Raw genomic sequence first — 19,229 nt, 5'->3', positions numbered from 1 at the left:
TCAAAACGTATTAATGTACCAGTATTGGGAAAGATTTTCAGTTTTAAAATATATCTTTGGTAGAAAAAGAAGCCAAGAGCTTCAGACAAAGGGCTGCAGGATTCCGGGCACCAAGGGTGACTAGCAGGACAACAGAGATAGTTTCGGCCCTTTTTCGCTGTAAAGATAAGATTTCCCAAGAGCTGGAAGCAGGCCGCAAACTTTCAGGAGATCCCAGACTTCGATGATCATGAGAGGATGCCCTAAGCCTTCAAGAGAGACCAGAATCCGATGATCAAGTAACACACTTTGGGGTGTAACAAGAGGTGTGGGGTCCGTAACAGAAACAGGACAGACCAGCAGGAAGGAATCCCCCACATCAAAAGGGCTGGCCCTAGAGGGGCGGCTCTGGTTGGGTCAGGAGATTGACCATGAGAGCACTGTGTCTAGGAATCTTTGGTGAATTCATTCGACCCCCCCCCCCGGGGGGGGCTGTGACTGTCTTCTGTATTTCTATCTTTTTAATAAACTTTAAATCTTTAGTAAGAGTCCGGGCCATTGCATATTTATTATCCTTAGCTCAGGACAAGAACCCGCGGTGTTTTTTAAGGAAATTGTTTCTGGGGGGTCTGACAGGTCCCGGGGACAGTCTCCCACACCATCGCAGTTCGTATCGTAGCATCTTAAATGGTGACGTGCAGGGGAGGCCGTCCCGGCAGAGAACAGCTGCTTATCCCCTAGTGCCGGAACCACGGCTCGAGCCGTAGGACAGGAGCACGGCGGCGGGCAGTTTGAATCTGCCTGCCTCGGGGACCAGATGGAAGGGGGCTTCCCAAACAGAGGGATGGCCCGGGGAAGTCACGGTGTCGGCGCTCTGTGTGGGAAGTCACAGTGCCGGGCCGTGGGGGCGGGGGGAGTCACGGTGCCGGGGCAGTTTGTGGGCAGGACACGCTGGGGGAAGCCACAGGGTGGGGGCTGGTTGTCCTGGGAAGGCAGGCCACCCACCTCTTTCAGCCAGCAAGCCCCTCCCAAGCAGAGCAGATGTGAGCCTTCTGCACCCGTCCCTCCCTGAGAATCCCCACGCTTGCCCCCTCTCCTGGGGTGGGCCTGGCAGTGCGGCCACTATAGACCACATGCCACCCTCGCCTTGTGCGGCTCCAGCTGGGAAGGCAGACATGTCCTCAGCCAAGGCCAGCCAGGTGCAGCCATTCAAGCTGACCCAAGGGGTCTCCCGAGGACCCTCGGGACGTGTGGGTTGGTGTGTGTGCTTCCGGGTGGTGGGGATTCTTCATGAACCAGAGCCTGTGGCGGTGGTGGGTGGGCTCCCAAGCTCATCAGCGGGGACCCCGTGTGAAGACGCTCAGCGGAGCCACTCTGCCCGCACCGCTCGTGCACCTCCACCCCCAAGGCCACACCAAGCGCGGGCTGTCTGCATCCCCCCACCCCAGCCCAACCACTCGTGGGCCACTCACCCCTGGGGCCATAGTTTCTGGGTGCTGACCCACTGGCCCAGGCTGGGCAGGCACCCCTTAAGCCAGCCACGTGGCCGCTTGTGCTAGCCGGGCAAGGAGCCCCAGAAACACTCACTGGCCGTAATACTATTGGACAGAGGCCACCTGTGCAGAGATGCCCTCTTTGGAGTAAATAAAAGCCCAGAAATGGTGAGCGGGTGGCTAAACAACCACACCTAACTGGAAACCATGATTTGAGGTTAAAAATAAACCCATTCAAGACTCCTCTGAGCTGGAGGCACCTGTCACTGGCCCCAGGAATGGCCTTCCCAGCCTGCCTACGTGAACTGCTGCAAGCTCTGTTCTTACTGCGCTCACAGAGACCCCTGTGCACAGAGGTAAGTTCAGAGCAACTCAGAACAGTCAAGCAGCCAGTTCTAGGCCTGTGGGGTTGCAGGCGCTGCGGACTGGACGGGGGTCAGAGTCCCTTCCACACTAAGCTGAAGGGCTGGGCCAAAGCTCTTGTAAATCTGTGTGTGTGTGTGTGTGTGTGTGTGTGTGTGTGTGTGTGTGTGTGTGTGTGAGAGAGAGAGAGAGAGACAGACAGACAGACAGACAGACAGACAGACACACTGAGGATTGAGTCCAGGGACATTCTACCTCTAAGCTTCACCCACAGCCCTTTTTTCTTTCTATCTATCTATCTATCTATCTATCTGTCTATCTATCTATCATCTATCACAGTCTCACTAAATTTTTGAGACTGTCATGTGCCTGCAATCTTCCTTTCTTAGCCTCCTAACTACTGGGATTATAGTTGTGCACCACCATGCCCGGCATCCTCTTCATATTTTAAAAAAGAAAAACCTAAGCTGGGTGTGGTAGCGCACACTTCTAATCCCAGCACTTGGGAGGATGAGACAGGAGGATCACAGGTTTGTGGCCAGCCTCAGCTACTTAGTGAGGGTCTCTGCAGTTTAGTGAGACCCTGCTTCAAAATAAAGAATAAAAGCTGGGTGTGTTGGCGCACGCTTGTAATTCCAGTATTTGGGAGGCTGAGACCAGAGGATCGCGGTTTGTGGACAGCCTAAGATACTTAGTAAGGCCCTTTGCAACTCAGTGAGACCGTTTCAAAAATAAAAAGAATAAAAGTTAGGGCTGGGGATGCAGCTTGGAGGTAGAATGTCTCTGGACTCAACCCTTTGTATCACACACACAAAAAGAAAAATCTGTTAAATCCAGGCAAGCCCTCCCACCGAGCCCTACAGCCGGGTGTGCCCAGTGTGCCCTGCACGGGGGCCGGGCACAGGGCAGTTGGTGCTGCCCTCCGCTCAGGAGCGATGGCTGGCATGGCTGCCAGGGCCGGTGGTGACCTGCGGCTCAGGTTGAGCGGAGCGGGCGGGCAGCGTCCCCAGGGCTCTGGCTGGACAGCGGCGTGCCAGCGCTGGCGGGTGGCCGTGCCCCCTGCTCCCTCCCCAGCACCGCGCCTCAGCGGCCTCCAGTTGCTCTTATCAGGGCCTCGGCTCTCTGGACGCTGAGCTCAGCCCTCCCGGGGGCCTGCAGGAGGCTCCTCCTCTACAGCCAGCAGCCCAGGTTCAGGGAGGGCAAGAGACCTGCACAGGCCGCCAGCGGGAGGGCGGTACCACAGCCGGTGCGCGGTCCCACAGCCGGTGCCCTCAGAGTGGCGGTGGCAGGCACCGCTGCTGTGTGGATCACGGCTGCGCTGCCCCAGGACGCCAGCAGGGGGCGCCCGCTCACTGTCCTCTACAGATCCCGCCAGGCTCCACTGGGCTAAGGGGGCAGAGGGTTTCCCCACACCACAGTCCTTATGAGCTCATTCCCAGGCAATGTTTGTTAATCTACGGCTGGAGAAATACTCATGTTCTCTGCAGCACGGCAGTCTGTGAGGAGGGAAGCAGAGGGCAGGCTCCTATTCAGGAGGGGCGCGGCCCCAGCTTTGGTCTGTCTGGACAAAGTGTGGAGTCGGCCTGGTGTGGTGGCGCAGGCCTGTGACCCCAGTACTTGGGAGGCTAAGACAGGAGCATCGCAGGCTTATGGCCAGCCTCAGCAACCTAGCAAGAGCCGGCTTCAAAATAAAATATGAGAAAGGCTGGAGGTGTGGCTTGGAGGGGGACTGCCCCCAGGTTTGGGAGAGAGAGAGAGAGAGAGAGAGAGAGAGAGGAAGGAGGAGGAGGAGGAATGGAGAGAGGGGGAAGGGAGAAGAGGGAGAGAGGGAAGGAGAGAGGGAGGGAGAGGAGAGAGAAAGAGGAGAGAGGGAGAGATGGAGAGGGAGAGGGCTTGTGCGCCACTAGGTGGCGCTCTTCCACAAACCTTCACAGTAAGGGCTGCAGACTGGGGGGACCAAATGCCACTAAGGCTGCATTTTAAGTATTCAGGAACCCGCGGGCGCGCTGCCCGCTCACCTTAATTATCAGATGCCTGCCCCGTCCTCGGCTGCCTGGGCTCAGGCAGGGACCCCATCCCGCCTGCCGCCTCTCAGCCCCGAGTGAAGGAGCCTGGGCGGCAGTGGCTTCCCTCCTCCTGGCTCCTGAGGGGCTGGAGTGGAGGGCCGTGGGCTGCGGTGCGGTGCGGAAAGGAGGAGGCCGGGCTCAGTGCCTGGGCACAGGGGCAGCCACTTAGGCAGAGCTGGAGCCGTCCTCCCCAACTTCCCCCTTCCCTGGAGGGCCTGGGCCTTGCTGCACTCCAGAGGCAGATTCTGCGGGACCGGGCAGAGCCTGTCTACACTGCGGCTCGTCTCCGCACTTGTGCGTCAGCCTCACTCTTCCCCTTCTACCCCTCCCATGACCCTCTTGCCCATTTCTTTATCTTTTCTACAGTCCTGTGCCATGTGTATGTTTTGGTAAACTCCAATCATTCCTGGAAGAAGAGGTCAAACAAACTGGTGGTAGAGAAAGCGGTGCTTGTGGGTGAGTCGCCGTGGTCCAGGAGCGCCTCCGCAGCACCGCCGCCCAGCACCAGCGGGCAAAGCGCGCCAGGTGCCAAGTCAGGTCCCTGTGCCACCTCCCAGGCCAGGGCTGCCCACACAGTCACACGCACGCTGGGCCCCAGTCCAGTGGCCAGGGGCGGGTGTGGATAGCGAGCCGTGGACCACTCATCCGCCCTGTCCCCCACTGTGCCTGCCACTGCCTCAGGCTTCTGTTTGGGGAGCTGGAGGGAGGGTGGGGCTCTGGGGGCAGGGAGGGTGCTGGGCTAGCCCACTGAGCCCCAGCAGGGCACTACCTCTGCTCCTGCTGCTCCCAGGGGTAGGGGGTAGGCATGCAGGCCCCTCACCAGGGCTCTGGCCCCAGGGAGTGGGATGCAGCTATCCCCTCACATGAGCAATTTTCTGGGGGACCCTTAACCGGGCCAGGGATCATGTTTGCTGATCCCCCCTCCCCCCAGGTCTTCCGTGAGCACCAGGGGGTGTGAGCAGGGTTGGATGGAAGCTGCAGGTCCCCAGGAAGCTGGGGACCAACCGTGGCACCTGTCCTTGAAAGGGGGAGACACGACCTGCTGTGTCCTGTTCCCGCCCTAGTCACTGACGCCTGACCCCTGGCCAGCAAGAAAGCCCTCTCCCTGTGATGTCACGTGAGCCATAACCAGGGGAATGCAACACGGGGATGTGCGCTGCACCAGGGCCAGGACAGCGCGCTGGGGCTGGGCCTCGCTGGTCCTGCTGCGCACCCTTGGTGCCCAGGCTGCCGGGCCAGCACCCGGGCTCAGTCAAAGGCCTGCCGTGCCTTCTTCCTGCGGTCTGTACCAAGTGTGTGCTGCCGAGTGCCCCAGCTGTCCCCTCTGCTACACACATGCACAGGCATGCTGGCCTCTGGTCCTTGGCATGGCTTCCGAAGCCCAGGGCTGGCTCTGCCCCCTGCCCGCACCATAGCCACAAGCCCAGGCAAGAGAAAGGTTTCTGATTTTAGTTCACTGGTATTGCCTGCCCCGAGCTCAACACGCAAGTGTTTTGTGCCCAAGTGCACAGGTAAGAAGAAAACTAGCTGGTGTGCAGATCTCAAACAAACGCAGGACTACACGGATTCCCTGAGCGGCCAGAGAGCCCCCGGAGCCAAGCCTTGTGTGACCCATGCGGGCTACGCGGCCTCACTGCCAAGTCAGCCCAGCAAGCACAGGGGCCAAGGAACTGAGAGCCCAGCTGCGGGCCTGGAGAGGCAGCCTGCAGCTCGCTGCGCCTGGGGCGCAGGGCCCTGAGAGATCTGGCGCCAGAGCCTTCTACGGGCCGGTCACCAGGAGTCAGTCACCAGGAGGCGTCAGTGGAAAGCGCCTCTTAGCTAAGTCCAGATCCCTGCCCAGGGAGGGGCCGGGGGGGGCTGGGCACCGGGGCGGGGCGAGCACAGCCCGCGGGGGCGGCCCTGGTGGTTCACGGGCTGGCACTGCTCACTAGCGCGATGCCTCTGCCTCTGCGGCCTGGCTCGAGCCCCTCTGTTCTTGGGCTCACCCAGGAGATGGCAGAGGGCACGTGGGCTGCCCGCCATCCTGGGCCTGCTGCCCTCCTGTGGCCACCCTCAGTGGCTTCCGAGAGGCAGGACGGGATGGGGGGCTTCGCTGTCCTTGGGGTGGGCAGAGGTCCTGAGCCAGGTCAGAGCCTGCCTGGGCCGCTGAGGGCCTTGCTGCTCTGCTCCCCACCAGGCCCCTGGAGCCAGGCCAGCACCAGGCCTGCAGGGACAGGACAGTGAGGGTTAAGTGAACTCACAAAGTGACCGTGGTTGCGTGCAGATCCTGCTCCAGCCCACGACTGCTCAGGACAGAAGCCATCTTTCCAAAATTAGCGACCCCTCGACCTCAAATTCAAACCACCTAGGGCCCTCAATTGATAAAGCCAGGTTTCTGACCGGCCCTTTCTTTAGCAGCGCGCAGGGCCTGGGGCACGGGCTCCTGGCTGCAGGGTGCCAGTGGCCAGGTGACCACGACGTCTGGTGGTTGCCCCCTTTGCAGCTCTTATGGGAGGGACTCGAGGGGGCCACAGCCTGGGTGTTAGCGCACCGACGCCGTCACTTCCCAAGTCAGCCACCCACATCGTATTAGGAACCGTCTTCCCCCAATCAGGAGAAAGCCACCAGTGCCTCCTGTGTGCTGGGAGCCAGCTGGCCAGTGCCATTCACAGTCGAGCTCCAGGCTCCCATGTCGGGACCCTGGGGGCGGGCAGTGTGGCACCACTTGGGGTTAAGGATGCTGGGTGGACAGTGAAGCCACCTGCCCCGTGCACACAGCCAGAGGCAGTGAGGCCCAAGCTGGCAGAGCCCTCGCTGCCTTGACGATGGCCTCCTGCTGCCCCGGCCAGAGGCCGGCCTCGCTCACACCTGCTCACATGAACCCAAGGCCATGAGGTCCCGCAGAGGCGGCATAGACAGGCCGGTGTGGGCCTCAGCCGCCACTTGGCCTTGGGTTCCTGGCTCCCTTCCCACCCAGCCTGGTCCTGGGAAAGTAAACACGTTTGTCACCCGACAGCACGATAATGGGAGGAAACCAGGGCCCGGTGCAGGACCAGACGGGTCCACAATGTCTGCACAGCAGGACGGCCAAGCAGGACAGCCCCACCCAGCGTGCTGCCCACCCCGCGGCCTCCAGGGGCAGGTTCTCTGCTGGGGAGTTTTCCCTGGAACGGTGCCCCTCGAGCGAGTCCCCTGCCCCTATTGACCTGGCCTCACTCCCGAGGGGTGGAGGGGTGCGGTGCCTTGATGATTTTAGCCCATGAGGTCTGTCTGTCACGGGATAGGGCCAGGGGTCTCTGGGTGGGCCTGGGGGGCAGGGTGCTCCTGGTTTGGATGCAGGCTATGATGGCGTTGCAGATGCAGGCCTGCAGGAGGGGGAAGCGCTCTGGCTTTCGCCTGCTGTTCAGGAAGTCAGCTCGCAGGCCAAGTGAGAAGCAGGTGGCGGCCTGGGCCCCAGGGCCTAGCTCAGGACAAGCCTGCACTGCCTCTATGCGCCGCCTCGTGACGGCCAGGGGCCTGCCCAGGGAAGGCAAGGCACTGGCTGGAGACGGGCCCGCCTGGGCTCAGCTCAGGAGAAGCCTGCGCACCTGTTGAAGAGGTTATTGCGACGAACCATCCGGAGAAAGCCGGTGGGGTCGGTGACTGAGTTCAGCTGGCTGTTCATCTCCTCCAACTGCTGGTCCATGATGTCTCCAGCTTCGCTCTCTGTCTCGCTGCTGGCGCACGCCCTGTGGGAGAGGCAGAGAGAGGGCCCGTCAAGGAAGCGCAGGCCGAGCAGGCTGGTAGGAGCCCGGGACCCAGCCCCTCGGGAAGCCCGAAGCCGGGCAGCTTGGTGAGACCTGTCCCACGCACGGGGTTCAGGCCTGCGCCAGTGCACCTGGCCCCGCGCCTGCCCAGAGCGCAGGAACTGGCTGGTTGTCTGCCTGTGTCCTGCTGTCCCCACCCGGTGCACACTCCACAGACCAGAGCTGTGTGAGAACATGAGCCGCTCCCGGGTCGAGTGTGTGCGGGCGCACACCAGGCGCCCGCGCCCTGGAGGCCAGCCTGGCACTCCTCCCAGACGGGCTAAGCAAGCGGGGCTGTGGAATGACCTTCTAAAACAGTAACTGAGCACCTGTACCATGCCAGGCCCCTTGGGGGGCGTGGACACGCACCACCCAGAAAGGCCTTTCCAGGCGGGAGAGGAAGGAGCCCAGAGTGGCCGTGACACCAGGCAGCAGGGGCTGTCGGGGTGCGGGCTGGATGGTGGTGCAGGGAGAAGGCAGCCTTCGTTAATGACCTCATATCATATGCTCCACACCTCATATCGGACACCTCATATATTTCTCTCTCTCTCTCTCTCTCTCTCTCTCTCTTTCTCTCTCTCTCTCTCTCCTTTTCTTTTATCAGTGCTGGGTTGAGCCGAGAGGCATTCTACCTCTGAGCTATCTGCTATCCTCCCCTTTTTTGTTGTTTTTTAAACAGGGTCTTGCTAAGTTGCTGAGGCTGGTCTTAAACCTGCCGTCCTCCCATCCTGGCCTCCCAAGTACTGGGATTATAGGCATGTGCCGCCACATTCAGCTTGCAAATTTTTGTTGTTCTTTTTTGTGTGTGGTACTGGGGAGGATTGGACACAGGGCCATTCTACCTCCGAGCTATAACTCCAGCCCCCCCCCCCCCGTTTTAACAGGGTCTCGCTAGATCACAAGGGTCTTGAACCCGTAAGCCTCCTCTTTCAGCCTCCCAAGTACTGGGATTACAGGAGTGTGGCCATCACCCTGGCTCACGATGTGTTTTTAAACAAACAGAAATACCAGGCAGAGCCTCGGTTCTTCCGCGTGATCAAGCTGAGAGAGGCGGAGTGCAAATGACATGCTCTGCGGTGACCGTGGTTGGCCCAGGCGCCTCCACTCCACTCCTCCACCAGAGTCCCAACAGGCTCATCGCAATGCCACCTGGTCCCAGGGATCGGGGTTGCACCCTTCATGGAGACGCCCAGCGACATCCAGTCCTCTTCCATGGCTCCCTGCAGCCAAGGACCAGGAGGTCATGTGGAGAGCGCCGGGGCCTGGAGGCTGAAGATGGACATGTGAATGTCGCCCACTTGAGGTGGCCGGCGTGGAGACGCCTGTGACAGAGGGCGGTTGGCCCTCAGCACGGCATCCTGGGCCGATGAGACATGAGTATAAGTCTCTCTGTAAATGGGGTGTGGTGGTACGCGCAGTGACCCCAATACTGGGGAGGCTGAGAAGGAGGGTCACAGACTGAGGTGCACGCACGCACACAGGCACAGGCACGCGCCTGTCTTGCACTGGCTCTGCTCTCTGGCGAGCCCATACAACACTGGTAAGAATCCCAGAACGGCGTCGGGGTCGAGGGCCTGGCTGCTGCCTCTGTCCCGGCCCGCGGCTGGCCTGGCCCTGCCACATGCACAACGCTTGTGCGGGGTTCTGCGGGGAGCTGTGTCCCATCGTGTGCAAGTCCTCCTACTCAGACTCCCACCCCATGCCTAACTGAGGCATGGCTCGTTGTCTCTCTGGAGCCAAGGAGACTGGGGTTCAGGTTTGGAGGAGCCTGGGAACTTGGCCCGGAGCACTGGGGGCAGAGCGGGTGGTGGCCAGCCTCCGTGTGCCTCGGCTTGCCCACCGCCCCCCAAGGCTCCTGCTTCCACCCACACTGAAGGCGTCTCCCGCTGGGGCTTGACGCCGTGATCTGGGCTACACACCAAAAGCAACAGATCGGGAAACTTCTAGCTCCCAGACAGATCGCCGGGGCTCGGGGCAGCTTGGGGGGAGGTCGAGGTGGGGTCCCCTGGGCTCTGCAGGCGCCCAGGCCAAGGCGTGAACTGCCCCCTGGGAGTGGAGGGCCCTTCCCAGGAACCCTGGTAAGCATCACTCAACAAGCTCCTCCGTCGGGGGACATGTTTATCATCTGAGTGACAGCCTGCTGAACTGAGCAGTCTGCGCCTCACCCAGCGCTTCGCGAGGGGAGGAGGCCTGGCCAGGCAGCGTCGCGCCATCATCTTGCTGTTCCTCTGCAGCTGTTGGCCACAGCAGCCCGCAGAGCCGCTGCTTGATGGCTGCTTCCTGCCCCCCATGCTTTGAAGTATGAAGGCGGAAGGGGAAGACAAGCGCGATGTCACAGATAGGGAGCCTTCCGTCCAGCGAGCCAGCTTCGGAGGTAGCAGGGTCCCACGAGCGCTGGCCGTGTCCTCACGTCGCCCGTCCCCTCAGCCGGCCCTCCTAGAGTGGGCACGTCACACCCAGAACGGTCACCACAGGCCCTGGTTCAACTCACCTGGATTAGCAGCGAGTACAGAGCGGGCCGGGAGCCACTCAGAGGAGTCGCACTGGACCTGCCGCGCAGGCACCTGCTGTCAAGTGTGGCTCGCTGGCCCTGACCACGATCCGCCCTCCTCGGCACCCGGGCACCTGGGACTACGGCGCCGCCTGCCTGGCTGGCGCTGTCTTGATTTCTCGCCCTGCAGTTCCCCATGGCCAATCGCTCTGATAGTTAACAGCTCTTTATCTTACACTCTCCCTGCGCTAATGACTGAGTGGTTTCATATTTCTGCTTTGATCTGACCGATACATAACAACTACTTATTTAAAATACAAAATAAAATCCTGCTGCTGCGGAATCCAGAGAAGGATTAAGACGGTAAGGCACACTCAGAAACGCTCGTTTATTCACCCAAACGCCAGGCTGGTCGACCCTCAGGAACACGCGTTGTGAGCTGGGCGCGGCGCTGACAGGAGCAGCACAGGTTCGAGGCCAGCCTCAGCTACTTAGTGAGACTCCCAGCAACCTAGGGAGGCCCTGTTTCCAAATAAAAAATAAAAAGGGCTAGCCGGGCGCGGTGGGCACGCTTGTCATCCCAGCATTCGGGAGGCTGAGACTGGAGGATCACGGTTCGCAGACGGCCTCAGCTACTTAGTGAGGCCCTCTGCAACTCAGTGAGACCCTGTTTCTAAATAGAGAATAAAGAAAAATAGGGCCGGGGGTGTAGCTCAGAGCTAGAATGCCCCTGGGTTCCATCCCTAGTAGCACAAAAATTAATTAAGTAAGTAAAATAAAAAGGGCTGAGGATGTAGCTTGGAGGTAGAAGGCCCCTGGGTTCCATCCCTAGTACTGAAAAAAAATTCACTGTGCAACCGGTCCACGCAGGCCTGTGGCCAGGTGGGGTTACTTCACATGGATTATAGCTGGGTGTGTAATTATAGGACTTAGAAGGTGAGATAGGAGGATCACAGGTTCAAGGCCAGCCTCAGCAACCTAGTGAGATCCTGCTTCAAAATAAAGAAATTAAAAATGGCTAGGGATATAGCTGAGTGGTAGAATGGCCTTGGATTCAATCTTTGGTACCAAAAAAAAAAAAAAAAGACTTATTACAAAGCTGTAGGTGCATAGTGTGTAGAGAGGTTGACCAACCAGTGGGGATGGGGAGGGAGCGCAGACCACAGGCATGAGGAAACGAACAGCCCGCAGAGGGAGCCCCGGGACCACCTGCTCTTGTGGCCTGGGTTTGGCCACACACCCGATGGCAATAAAGATGTGGAGGCTTTGCAGACAAAACTGGTTGTGGCTCGGCAGGGAGGTCGCAGAAGGCCCCAGGCAGAGAGGGGTGTGAGCTGGTGGTGCAGGAGGCGTGGAGAGTTGCCGCCTGGCCCAGCCACCCAGCCCTGGCAAGCTGCGAGCTACGGAACCTGCACCCATCCGCCCGCCTCTTCATCCTCATCTGTTCACCTGGGCCCCACCCTGCGCGTTTGATCCGCCCAGGCCCTTGGCTGGGTCTGGTGGAAGGCTGGGGTCCTGGAGAATAGTGAGGGGCTGTGAGGGGGCGGGAGCCCCAGCTGCCAGCACCCGCCCTGGGACCCTGTGAGCCGGCCTGCTCTGGGGAGTATAAGTCAGGCCGTCACAGAGGCAGGCTCCAGAATGAGTTCACATGCGGCTTCCCTGGAGGGACCGAGGGGCCGTGAATCACGCGTTGGAGCTGCGCCAGAGCTCATCCTGCGCCTGGAGACACTTGGCCAGTGCGGCTCCAGAGAGCATTCGCGTTGGCAAGCGCGGCCTTCTGTCCGCCATCCTCTGCCGGTCCTGATGGGCGCGCCACACCGCGCTTTTATTCTCATCTCTCTGCTAACTCATTCTTCTTGGGTTTGCCCCGCCCTCGTCTCCAGGCTCCTCTTGTGCTGGGAACCAGTCACTGGCCCAAACCCAGCAGCTGCCACCCTGCAGCTGGGGGTGATGGAGAGGCCCTGTCTACGCACAGGGAGAGAGGCACGTCTGCAGTGCCAGGCCCTGGCCAGCTGGAGGTGCCACAGCGCGGGGTGCCCCTTCTCCAGAGCAACCATCTCTCTCTCTTTTTTTAAAATTTATTATTCTTTATTTTTGAAACAGGGTCTCATTGAGTTACAAAGGTCTCACTGAGTAGCTGAGGCTGTCCACAAACTGTGATCCTCCCGTCTCAGCCTCCCAAATGCTGGGATTACAAGCGTGTGCCACCACGCCCGGCTCAACCATATCTTTACAATGGGCAAAACAGAGGAGGCAGAGTCCCTTTGCCGCCGCTACCCCGACGCGGCAAGGCCGGGTCTGGCCGCACCGGCACCCTGGCCCCTGGGGTCACACCTGGGAGCAGGGCCTGTCTCAGGGATATGCAGATACGGGGGGCCGCGTGGGCGCTTCCTGGCTGTGCACAGATAGCTCCTGAGAGCTAAACAAACCCCTTTCCCCCAGAAGCTACTTAGCAAAAGCATCAGAAACCAGAGGCACAAGACCTGGAGACTCAGGACTTCTGAGGCCTCTGAAACTCCCCCAAGTGCATTACTTACTAGTCTGTTTTATTTTGTAGTAATTATTTATAAAGCTTTTAGATGATTGGAGCCTGGGGCTCTCTTTTAGGAACAGCAAGGAAAGGAGGTGAGACGCCCACTCCGCGGCAGCCTCCGCAGGGGCCGGAAGCAGGGACCCAGGCTCCGGGCTGGGCGGAGGGGGCAGCACTGGACAGTCGACCAGACTCAGCACCTCGGAACGGCCTCTCTGACCCACGGGCTCAAGGTCGCAAGCGGCAAGTTCCTGTCTGGCTGGGCCAGAGGTGGCCGGTCAGACTTCGTTCTGCAAACCGTGGGCCCAGGAGAGCTGAATGTGGTGTCAGGGGCCACTCCCGGGAGGGCAGCTGCCGCCCACCCGCACGCCTTTCTGGAAAGGCTTCTGCTTGATAAAACCACATCGGGTCCCTTGCCCGTGCGCCGCTCTAGAAACCGCTCTTGTCTGCAGCCTCTCAAGATTGTAATCCACACCATTATTTCACAGTTGTTATTTATTGAACAAACCTCTGTTGGGCTGAGGGTGGATGGCTGCGTTTACCTGCCAGGAGTCGGCACACACGGGCACACACACACACATACACACACACACACACACACACACACACACACAGGAAAAATCAATGAACTCTGATGTGTGCTTTGATTGTTAAACTGGTGAAACAATAGAAGCCTTCTTCCAGAATGCTTTCTTAAGAAAATCATTTGATTAAAAATAAGCTTCGCAGCCTCCGAGTTGCAGAACAGCCGTGCGATTTTTCTCAGAAGTGTTTGCGCGCCGGCTCATCTCCTGGCCCGGAATTATCTAGTCTGTACTTAAGTGCTAAAGGAGGAATGGTTTCCTTCCCAGCTTTTCTGTTCTCAGTAAACACAGTGATCAAATAAATAAATGAGAAGGCTTCCCTTCCGCCCGCGCAGGAGGATACAGAGAGACTGTCACTGATCGCAAGGCGTCTTCGTTTTGAAACCGCTGCTGAGAAGGGGCTGGCGGTTGACGCCCCAGCCAGCTGGGCTCTGAGCCTCCCAAGCGTGGCTTGACTGGGTCACTCCGACAAGTCCATTCCAACCCTACGGGGGCCGAGTCTCAGCAAGGGAGGGACAGCTGGGCAGGGAGGCAGCGGGGGCCCATCCTTCTGGACGCCTCCTGTGGACCGCGTGCCTGTGGAAGGCGGCACCTGGCAGGTGCTCAGGACTCAGCAGACATCTTCCTTTCCCAATTCTGTGAGCACGTGTGAGTGTCAGGTGAGAAGCAGACGTACATCCACACGCACGTGTGCACAGACAGACACCCAGGGAAGGTCGTCCCAGCCACCGGGACCCCTCCAAGCTGAGAGGGGTGGGAAAGCCCGTGGCCGGGTGCGGTGGCACTCACTGTGCGGGCTGGAGGACTTAATGGGCATTCTGCTAGACCAGTACTTAGCACAGTGTGGGTCCTTGGGGGAAACAGCAATGGCCAGAAGATGCTACGGCCACGTAGTCTTCCTTAACTGCTTTTAATTGTATGGTAAGTATTCAAGATGGATTCAAAAGGTACACAAGTAGCCGGGCATGGTGGCGTGTGCCTATAATCCCGGCACTTGGGAGGCTGAGGTGGGAGGATCACAAGTTCAAGGCCAGCCTTGGCAATTTAGTGCCTCAGCAAGAAAATTTATTTTTTTATTTTTATTTTTTTGGTGGTACTGGGGTTCCTGGAAGCCCCTCTACATCCAGGCTACACTCCCAGACCTATTTTATATTTTTGAAATATAAAAAAAGCTCGGCTGGCTTTGAACCTGCGCGATCCTCCTGTCTCCGCCTCCCAAGCACAGGGATGACAAGCGTGCGCCACCACGCCCGGCCTCAGCAAGAAACTTTAGCGAGAAAATCTAAAAATTAGGGCTTAACTGGGCATGGTGGAGCACGCTTGTAATCCCAGCGTTCAGGAGGCTGAGACCGGAGGATCATGGTTCGTGGACAGCCTCAGCTACTTAGTGAGGTCCTTTGCAACTCAGTGAGACCCTGTTTCAAAATAAAGAATAAAAAATTGGGCAGGGGGTGTAGCTTGGAGCTCAAATGCCTCTGGGTTCCAGCCCCAGCCCCGCAAAAAAAAAAAAAAAAAGAAAAAGAAAAAAGAAAAAAAATAGGGCTGGGAGTATAGCTCAGAGGTAGAATGCACCTGGGTTCCATCCCCAGTAGCACACACACACTCACGCACACACACACACACGTGTGTTGCGGTGTACAAATGAGAATGTAGAAGCGCCCCTTCCCAAAGCAAGCACTACTGTCACTGGGGTGTGTGTGTGTGTGCTGTGGGTGTGTGCGGCAACCAGACCTCAGGAGGAGACTTGAGGCGTTGGCATGGCGGCCATCAGATACAAGGGGGCAGGCGCACGCCCACCTCGGCTACCCTAGACACACGGGAAATGGCTGTGGTCCTGCCCCAGGGCTCCTGGGTCCCTACCAGACAGGGGAGAGAGGAGGGAGAGGGGAGACTGAAGGGGTTTCTTGGAGAGAGCTGGCACCAGGCTGGGGCGTCGCTCAGTGGTAGAGCACCTGCCTGGCGCATACAAGGCCCTGGGTTCCATCCCCAAACCTCCCAAAAGAAAAGGAAGAGGGCCGCCACCATGCGGCACTCCCCATCCCAGCCGGGTTGGTAAGGAGACTGCCATCTCCCTCCCTGTGCTGACCATTTCGGGGCCTGCAGAAAGCTTGGAGATGTGCACCCTGGTGTCAGGAGGGTGGGGGATGGAGCCTGACCCTTGCAGAGCGGGTATCATGGGCCGGCGTCATGTCCTGCTCGGCCAGGCCACCCCAGAGGCTCCAGCCTGTGCTGCGGGAGTTCCTTGGGGTCAGAGAGGCAAAAGTCTTTTCTGTGGACCAAATGTGGCCCATCTCAAGTTGTGTTCAGCATGGCCGCCTAGAGAAGCCAGAGGAAGGCCACCAGGCGCCAGAGCGGAGGAGGGCGCAGGCAGAGGTGCCCCTGTCCAGGTGCTGCGAGCTGCAGGCCCCCAAGGTCCAGGGAGGCATGATGCAGCCTTAGCCACTTGCCAGCCCCAGAGTCCCCACAGCCACCTCGACAGGCAAGGGGCCCTGTCTCCTCTCCTCCCGCCCTCCTCCTGACACCGCGGTGAGTGAGGGGCGAGGAGGTGCCCCCCCCCCCCCAGGCTCTGGCCAAAAGCAGCCCAGGGGAGCAACCATTCTCTTCTCTTTGGCAGTAATGGGACAAACTCACTTGCAGGCTCATGGGAAGGGACTGCAGGTGGCCCTGCCATTTACTTGATGAGAAATATACCCTGGCTCAGTAAAAACTGGTCCAGGAAATCTATTGCCCCAGGCAGGGAGGAAGGGCAGCTCCTTATCTTCCTGGGTTTAAGCTCTGGCTGGAATCCTGGTGTGGACTGCCTGCCACCTCTCCCTCCTCCCAGCCGGGCCCTGCAGCCCGGCCATCGCGCTCTAGGTGGGCGCTTCTGTCTTGATAAGCCACGGGCATGCACTCGTTCATGCAGGCACCTCAGGTGGCGGACAGTGCCCACTAAGGAGCAGAGGCTGCGCCCTGGGGAGTCCAGCCCGGCAGAGCTGAGAGCTGCCAGACAAGCGGCTGTGGAGGGACTGTGGGCTCCCGGTCAAGGGCAGCCCTTCAGGCCCTCCCAGAGGCAGTGGCCCTGGGAATGCGGGGGTGACCAGGACCTAGGAGGCGATGGGGCAGAGCCAGGGGCTTGGGAGGAGGAGGCAGTCACAGGTGGGAATGTATACATGCCTTTGGGCGGACCCCAGATGCCGCCCGCACAGGCCATTGCACACCTGGGGCCTGGGGCTCAGCGCCTGGCTTTTAGAGAAGTGGCTTCCTGCAGAGCCGGTACGTACCACACAAACACACCTTACCCCTGGCTCGATGCCGTCCACCCCACTGTCTACACAGCTGGGTCTCAGGCTCCACTCGCAGGCCAGCTCAAATGGCTCCTCCTCTAGCAAGCCCTGACCCCAATCCTCTGTCTAAGGCGCACCTTCCCCCTGTGCACCCCCAGCGCCCAGTGGGGGAGCTGCTCCTGAGGTCAGAGCCACCAGGAGCGTGGCCTGCTCACTGGGCCCTGGCTCACGGCCTGCCTGGGGTGCGGCATCTGTTGAGCTCAGCCAGGCGGGTGTTGGTGTGGCCCGGGAGGTTCTACCAACACCTGGGGGCGCGCTCTGGGCCAGCACTGTACCACCGAAAAGCCGCCTTGAGATGGTTCCTGCAGGAAATCCTGCCAGCACGTTCTCTCCAGCCCTGCCCAGGAGAGCCAGTCAGCCACTGGGAACATGGAGCATGCCCGGTGAGCCGGAGGGCAGCTGCCCTGGAGCTACGGCCAAGCGCTTTCTTCCTGTGGGCTGAGCAGGGCCAGGCGGGTTGGTATGGAAAGGGAGGAGCTGTTCTGAGCGGGGCTTTGGGGCCGGGCGGGCGTCTGGAGCCGGGCCACTGCACTTGTCCCAGACCCATGGCCCTTGGTCTTTCCTGGGGACGACGGGACAGGCTCGCGATGGCCCGCTCCCTCCACCACAGGCAAACGTCTGTGAAGCACCAAGGGCGTGCGTCGCCGGCGCATGTCTGCAGCATGTGGTACTGAGGGCACGGGACGAGTGTGGGCAGCCAGCTCGCTTGGCGGGTCCGCTTTAGAGTGTGCACAAGGCGTGGAGTCAGGGAGCAGCTCTAGGCCCTCTTCTGATCTGCAGGGCCCATTCCAAACCCATTCCAAACGGGCTGGGGCCGTTAAGATGGCAGCAGTAGTCCGTTAGTGACCACCATCAGTAATCCTGCTAATCCAGGCCCCCGGGAGCAGCAGAAGTGGGCCAGGAGCTTGAATCTAGGCCCGTGCCTCCCCATGAGGCCCGCCAGCGTCCGAGGGCTAAGGCTGGCCCGGCATGGCGGCGGCTAAAGGTGATGAGGGGTCAGAAGCTCAGGGCACAGAGGTGTTGTGTGTGACCTCAGCTCTCTTGCTGTGCCAGCTCCCAAAGGCCGGGCAGTCTCTTCAGCCTCACTTGACACTGTGTCCTGGTGCAGGACACAAGCGGTTACAGCTGGAGCTGTCCTCCAAGGTCCCCGTGCGGTCCATTTTCCTTGTCCACTAAGAGCCGGGAGGGCCTGCAGGCAGAGCGGGTGCAGGCGTGCTGGGACGCCCTGTGGCCCTCAGGAGCCTTGTGCGTGGAGGGCAGAGGCTGGGGACGTGGCTCAGGAGAGACCGGTCTGGGCCAGTCCTTAAAGATGTGTCTCCTACACTTGCACTAGTACAAGTTACATTAAAAAGCTGAATGAGCCCTTTAACACATGAAAAAGGGAAGAGGGTTGAGGATAATGAGAATATTACCGCACAGCGCATACTGCGTCTGCTTGTAATGGGAGGCCCAGAGCTCGGCCTCGGCAGAAGGCTGTGAGAAGGCCCCCCCGGAGTTGCGCTAAACACCACAAACCCCAATACGTCATAATGAGCGTGCATATCCTAACACACCGCACGCCCCTTAATGAGGAGAGCTGGAGGGGGTGTGCGGCGGCTGAACGTTTAATCCTCTCTATCCGGGGAAACGCACACGTTTAAAATTTCCACACAAATGATGTCACTAAGAGCCACCAAACCAAATGTATTGGGTCTGGATAATGAGAGCTCTGGACAGAGTCAGAGTGTGCCCAGCTCTAGGCAGACGGGGAGGGGGTAGTTTTCATAGAAGATGTGGCCCTTAAAAGCTAGAGGTGACTTCTAAATCACACTCTCTAGGTCTCCTGTAAGAGCACTTAAAACTGCAAATCTACTAGGGCTGGGGTTGTAGTCCCACTGGCCTGGCATGTGCGAGGCCCTGGGTTCTATCCCCATTTCCACAAGAAATAAAATAATAAAAAATATATTTACTGTTATATATGATGTACCACCATGAGCCTCATTATCACATGCAATTATTATTATTATTATTATTATTATTATTATTAATTATTTGCGGTTTTGGGGATGGAACCCAGAGGCATTCGACCTCAGAGCTACATCCCCAGCCCTATTTTTTATTCTTTATTTTGAAACAGGGTCTTACCGAGTTGCAGAGGGCCTCACTAAGTATCCGAGGCTGTCTGCGAACCGTGATCCTCCCATCTTAGCTTCCCGAATGCTGGGATTACAAGCCTGTGCCACCACGCCCCAGCAATTAATATTATTATTATGAGTGTGTGGTACTAGGGATTGAATCCAGGGGCATTCTACCTCTGAGCTACTCTCAGCCCTTTATTATTATTATTATTATTATTATTATTATTATTATTATTATTATATTATTGTGGTGATGGTGGTGGTACTAGGGTTCCTGGAAACCCTTCTACCTCCGGGCTACACTCCCAGACCTATTTTATATTTTTAAACTTGGAAACAGGGTCTCTTTAGCCAGCGCGGCTGGCTTCGAACCTGCGCAATCCTCCTGTCTCCGCCTCCCAAGCGCGGGGATTACAAGGGTGAGCCACCATGACCGGCTTTATTATGTATTTTTATTTATTTATTTATTATTATTATTATTATTATTATTATTATTATTATTATTATTATTAGTGG

The 19,229-nt window shown here is 58.7% G+C and overlaps 1 protein-coding gene across 2 annotated transcripts in view; it reads right to left on the bottom strand.

Moving 5' to 3' along the window:
* TTC28 (tetratricopeptide repeat domain 28) overlaps positions 1–19,229 on the bottom strand; it is a gene marked incomplete at both ends in the record, with an annotated part of 602,748 nt that overhangs the window by 20,518 nt on the left and 563,001 nt on the right. For both annotated transcript variants that reach the window (XM_080717620.1, XM_080717621.1), the window contains one exon: positions 7,468–7,608. In XM_080717620.1, coding sequence (XP_080573746.1) covers positions 7,468–7,608 — 141 coding nt within the window. The remainder of the gene's footprint in view (positions 1–7,467; positions 7,609–19,229) is intronic.

Source organism: Muscardinus avellanarius (genome assembly GCF_963383645.1).
Source record: "Muscardinus avellanarius genome assembly, chromosome: 21".
NCBI lineage: Eukaryota > Metazoa > Chordata > Mammalia > Rodentia > Gliridae > Muscardinus > Muscardinus avellanarius.
The sequence above is the reverse complement of the archived record's forward strand: the minus strand, read 5'-3'. Positions and strand labels throughout refer to the sequence as shown.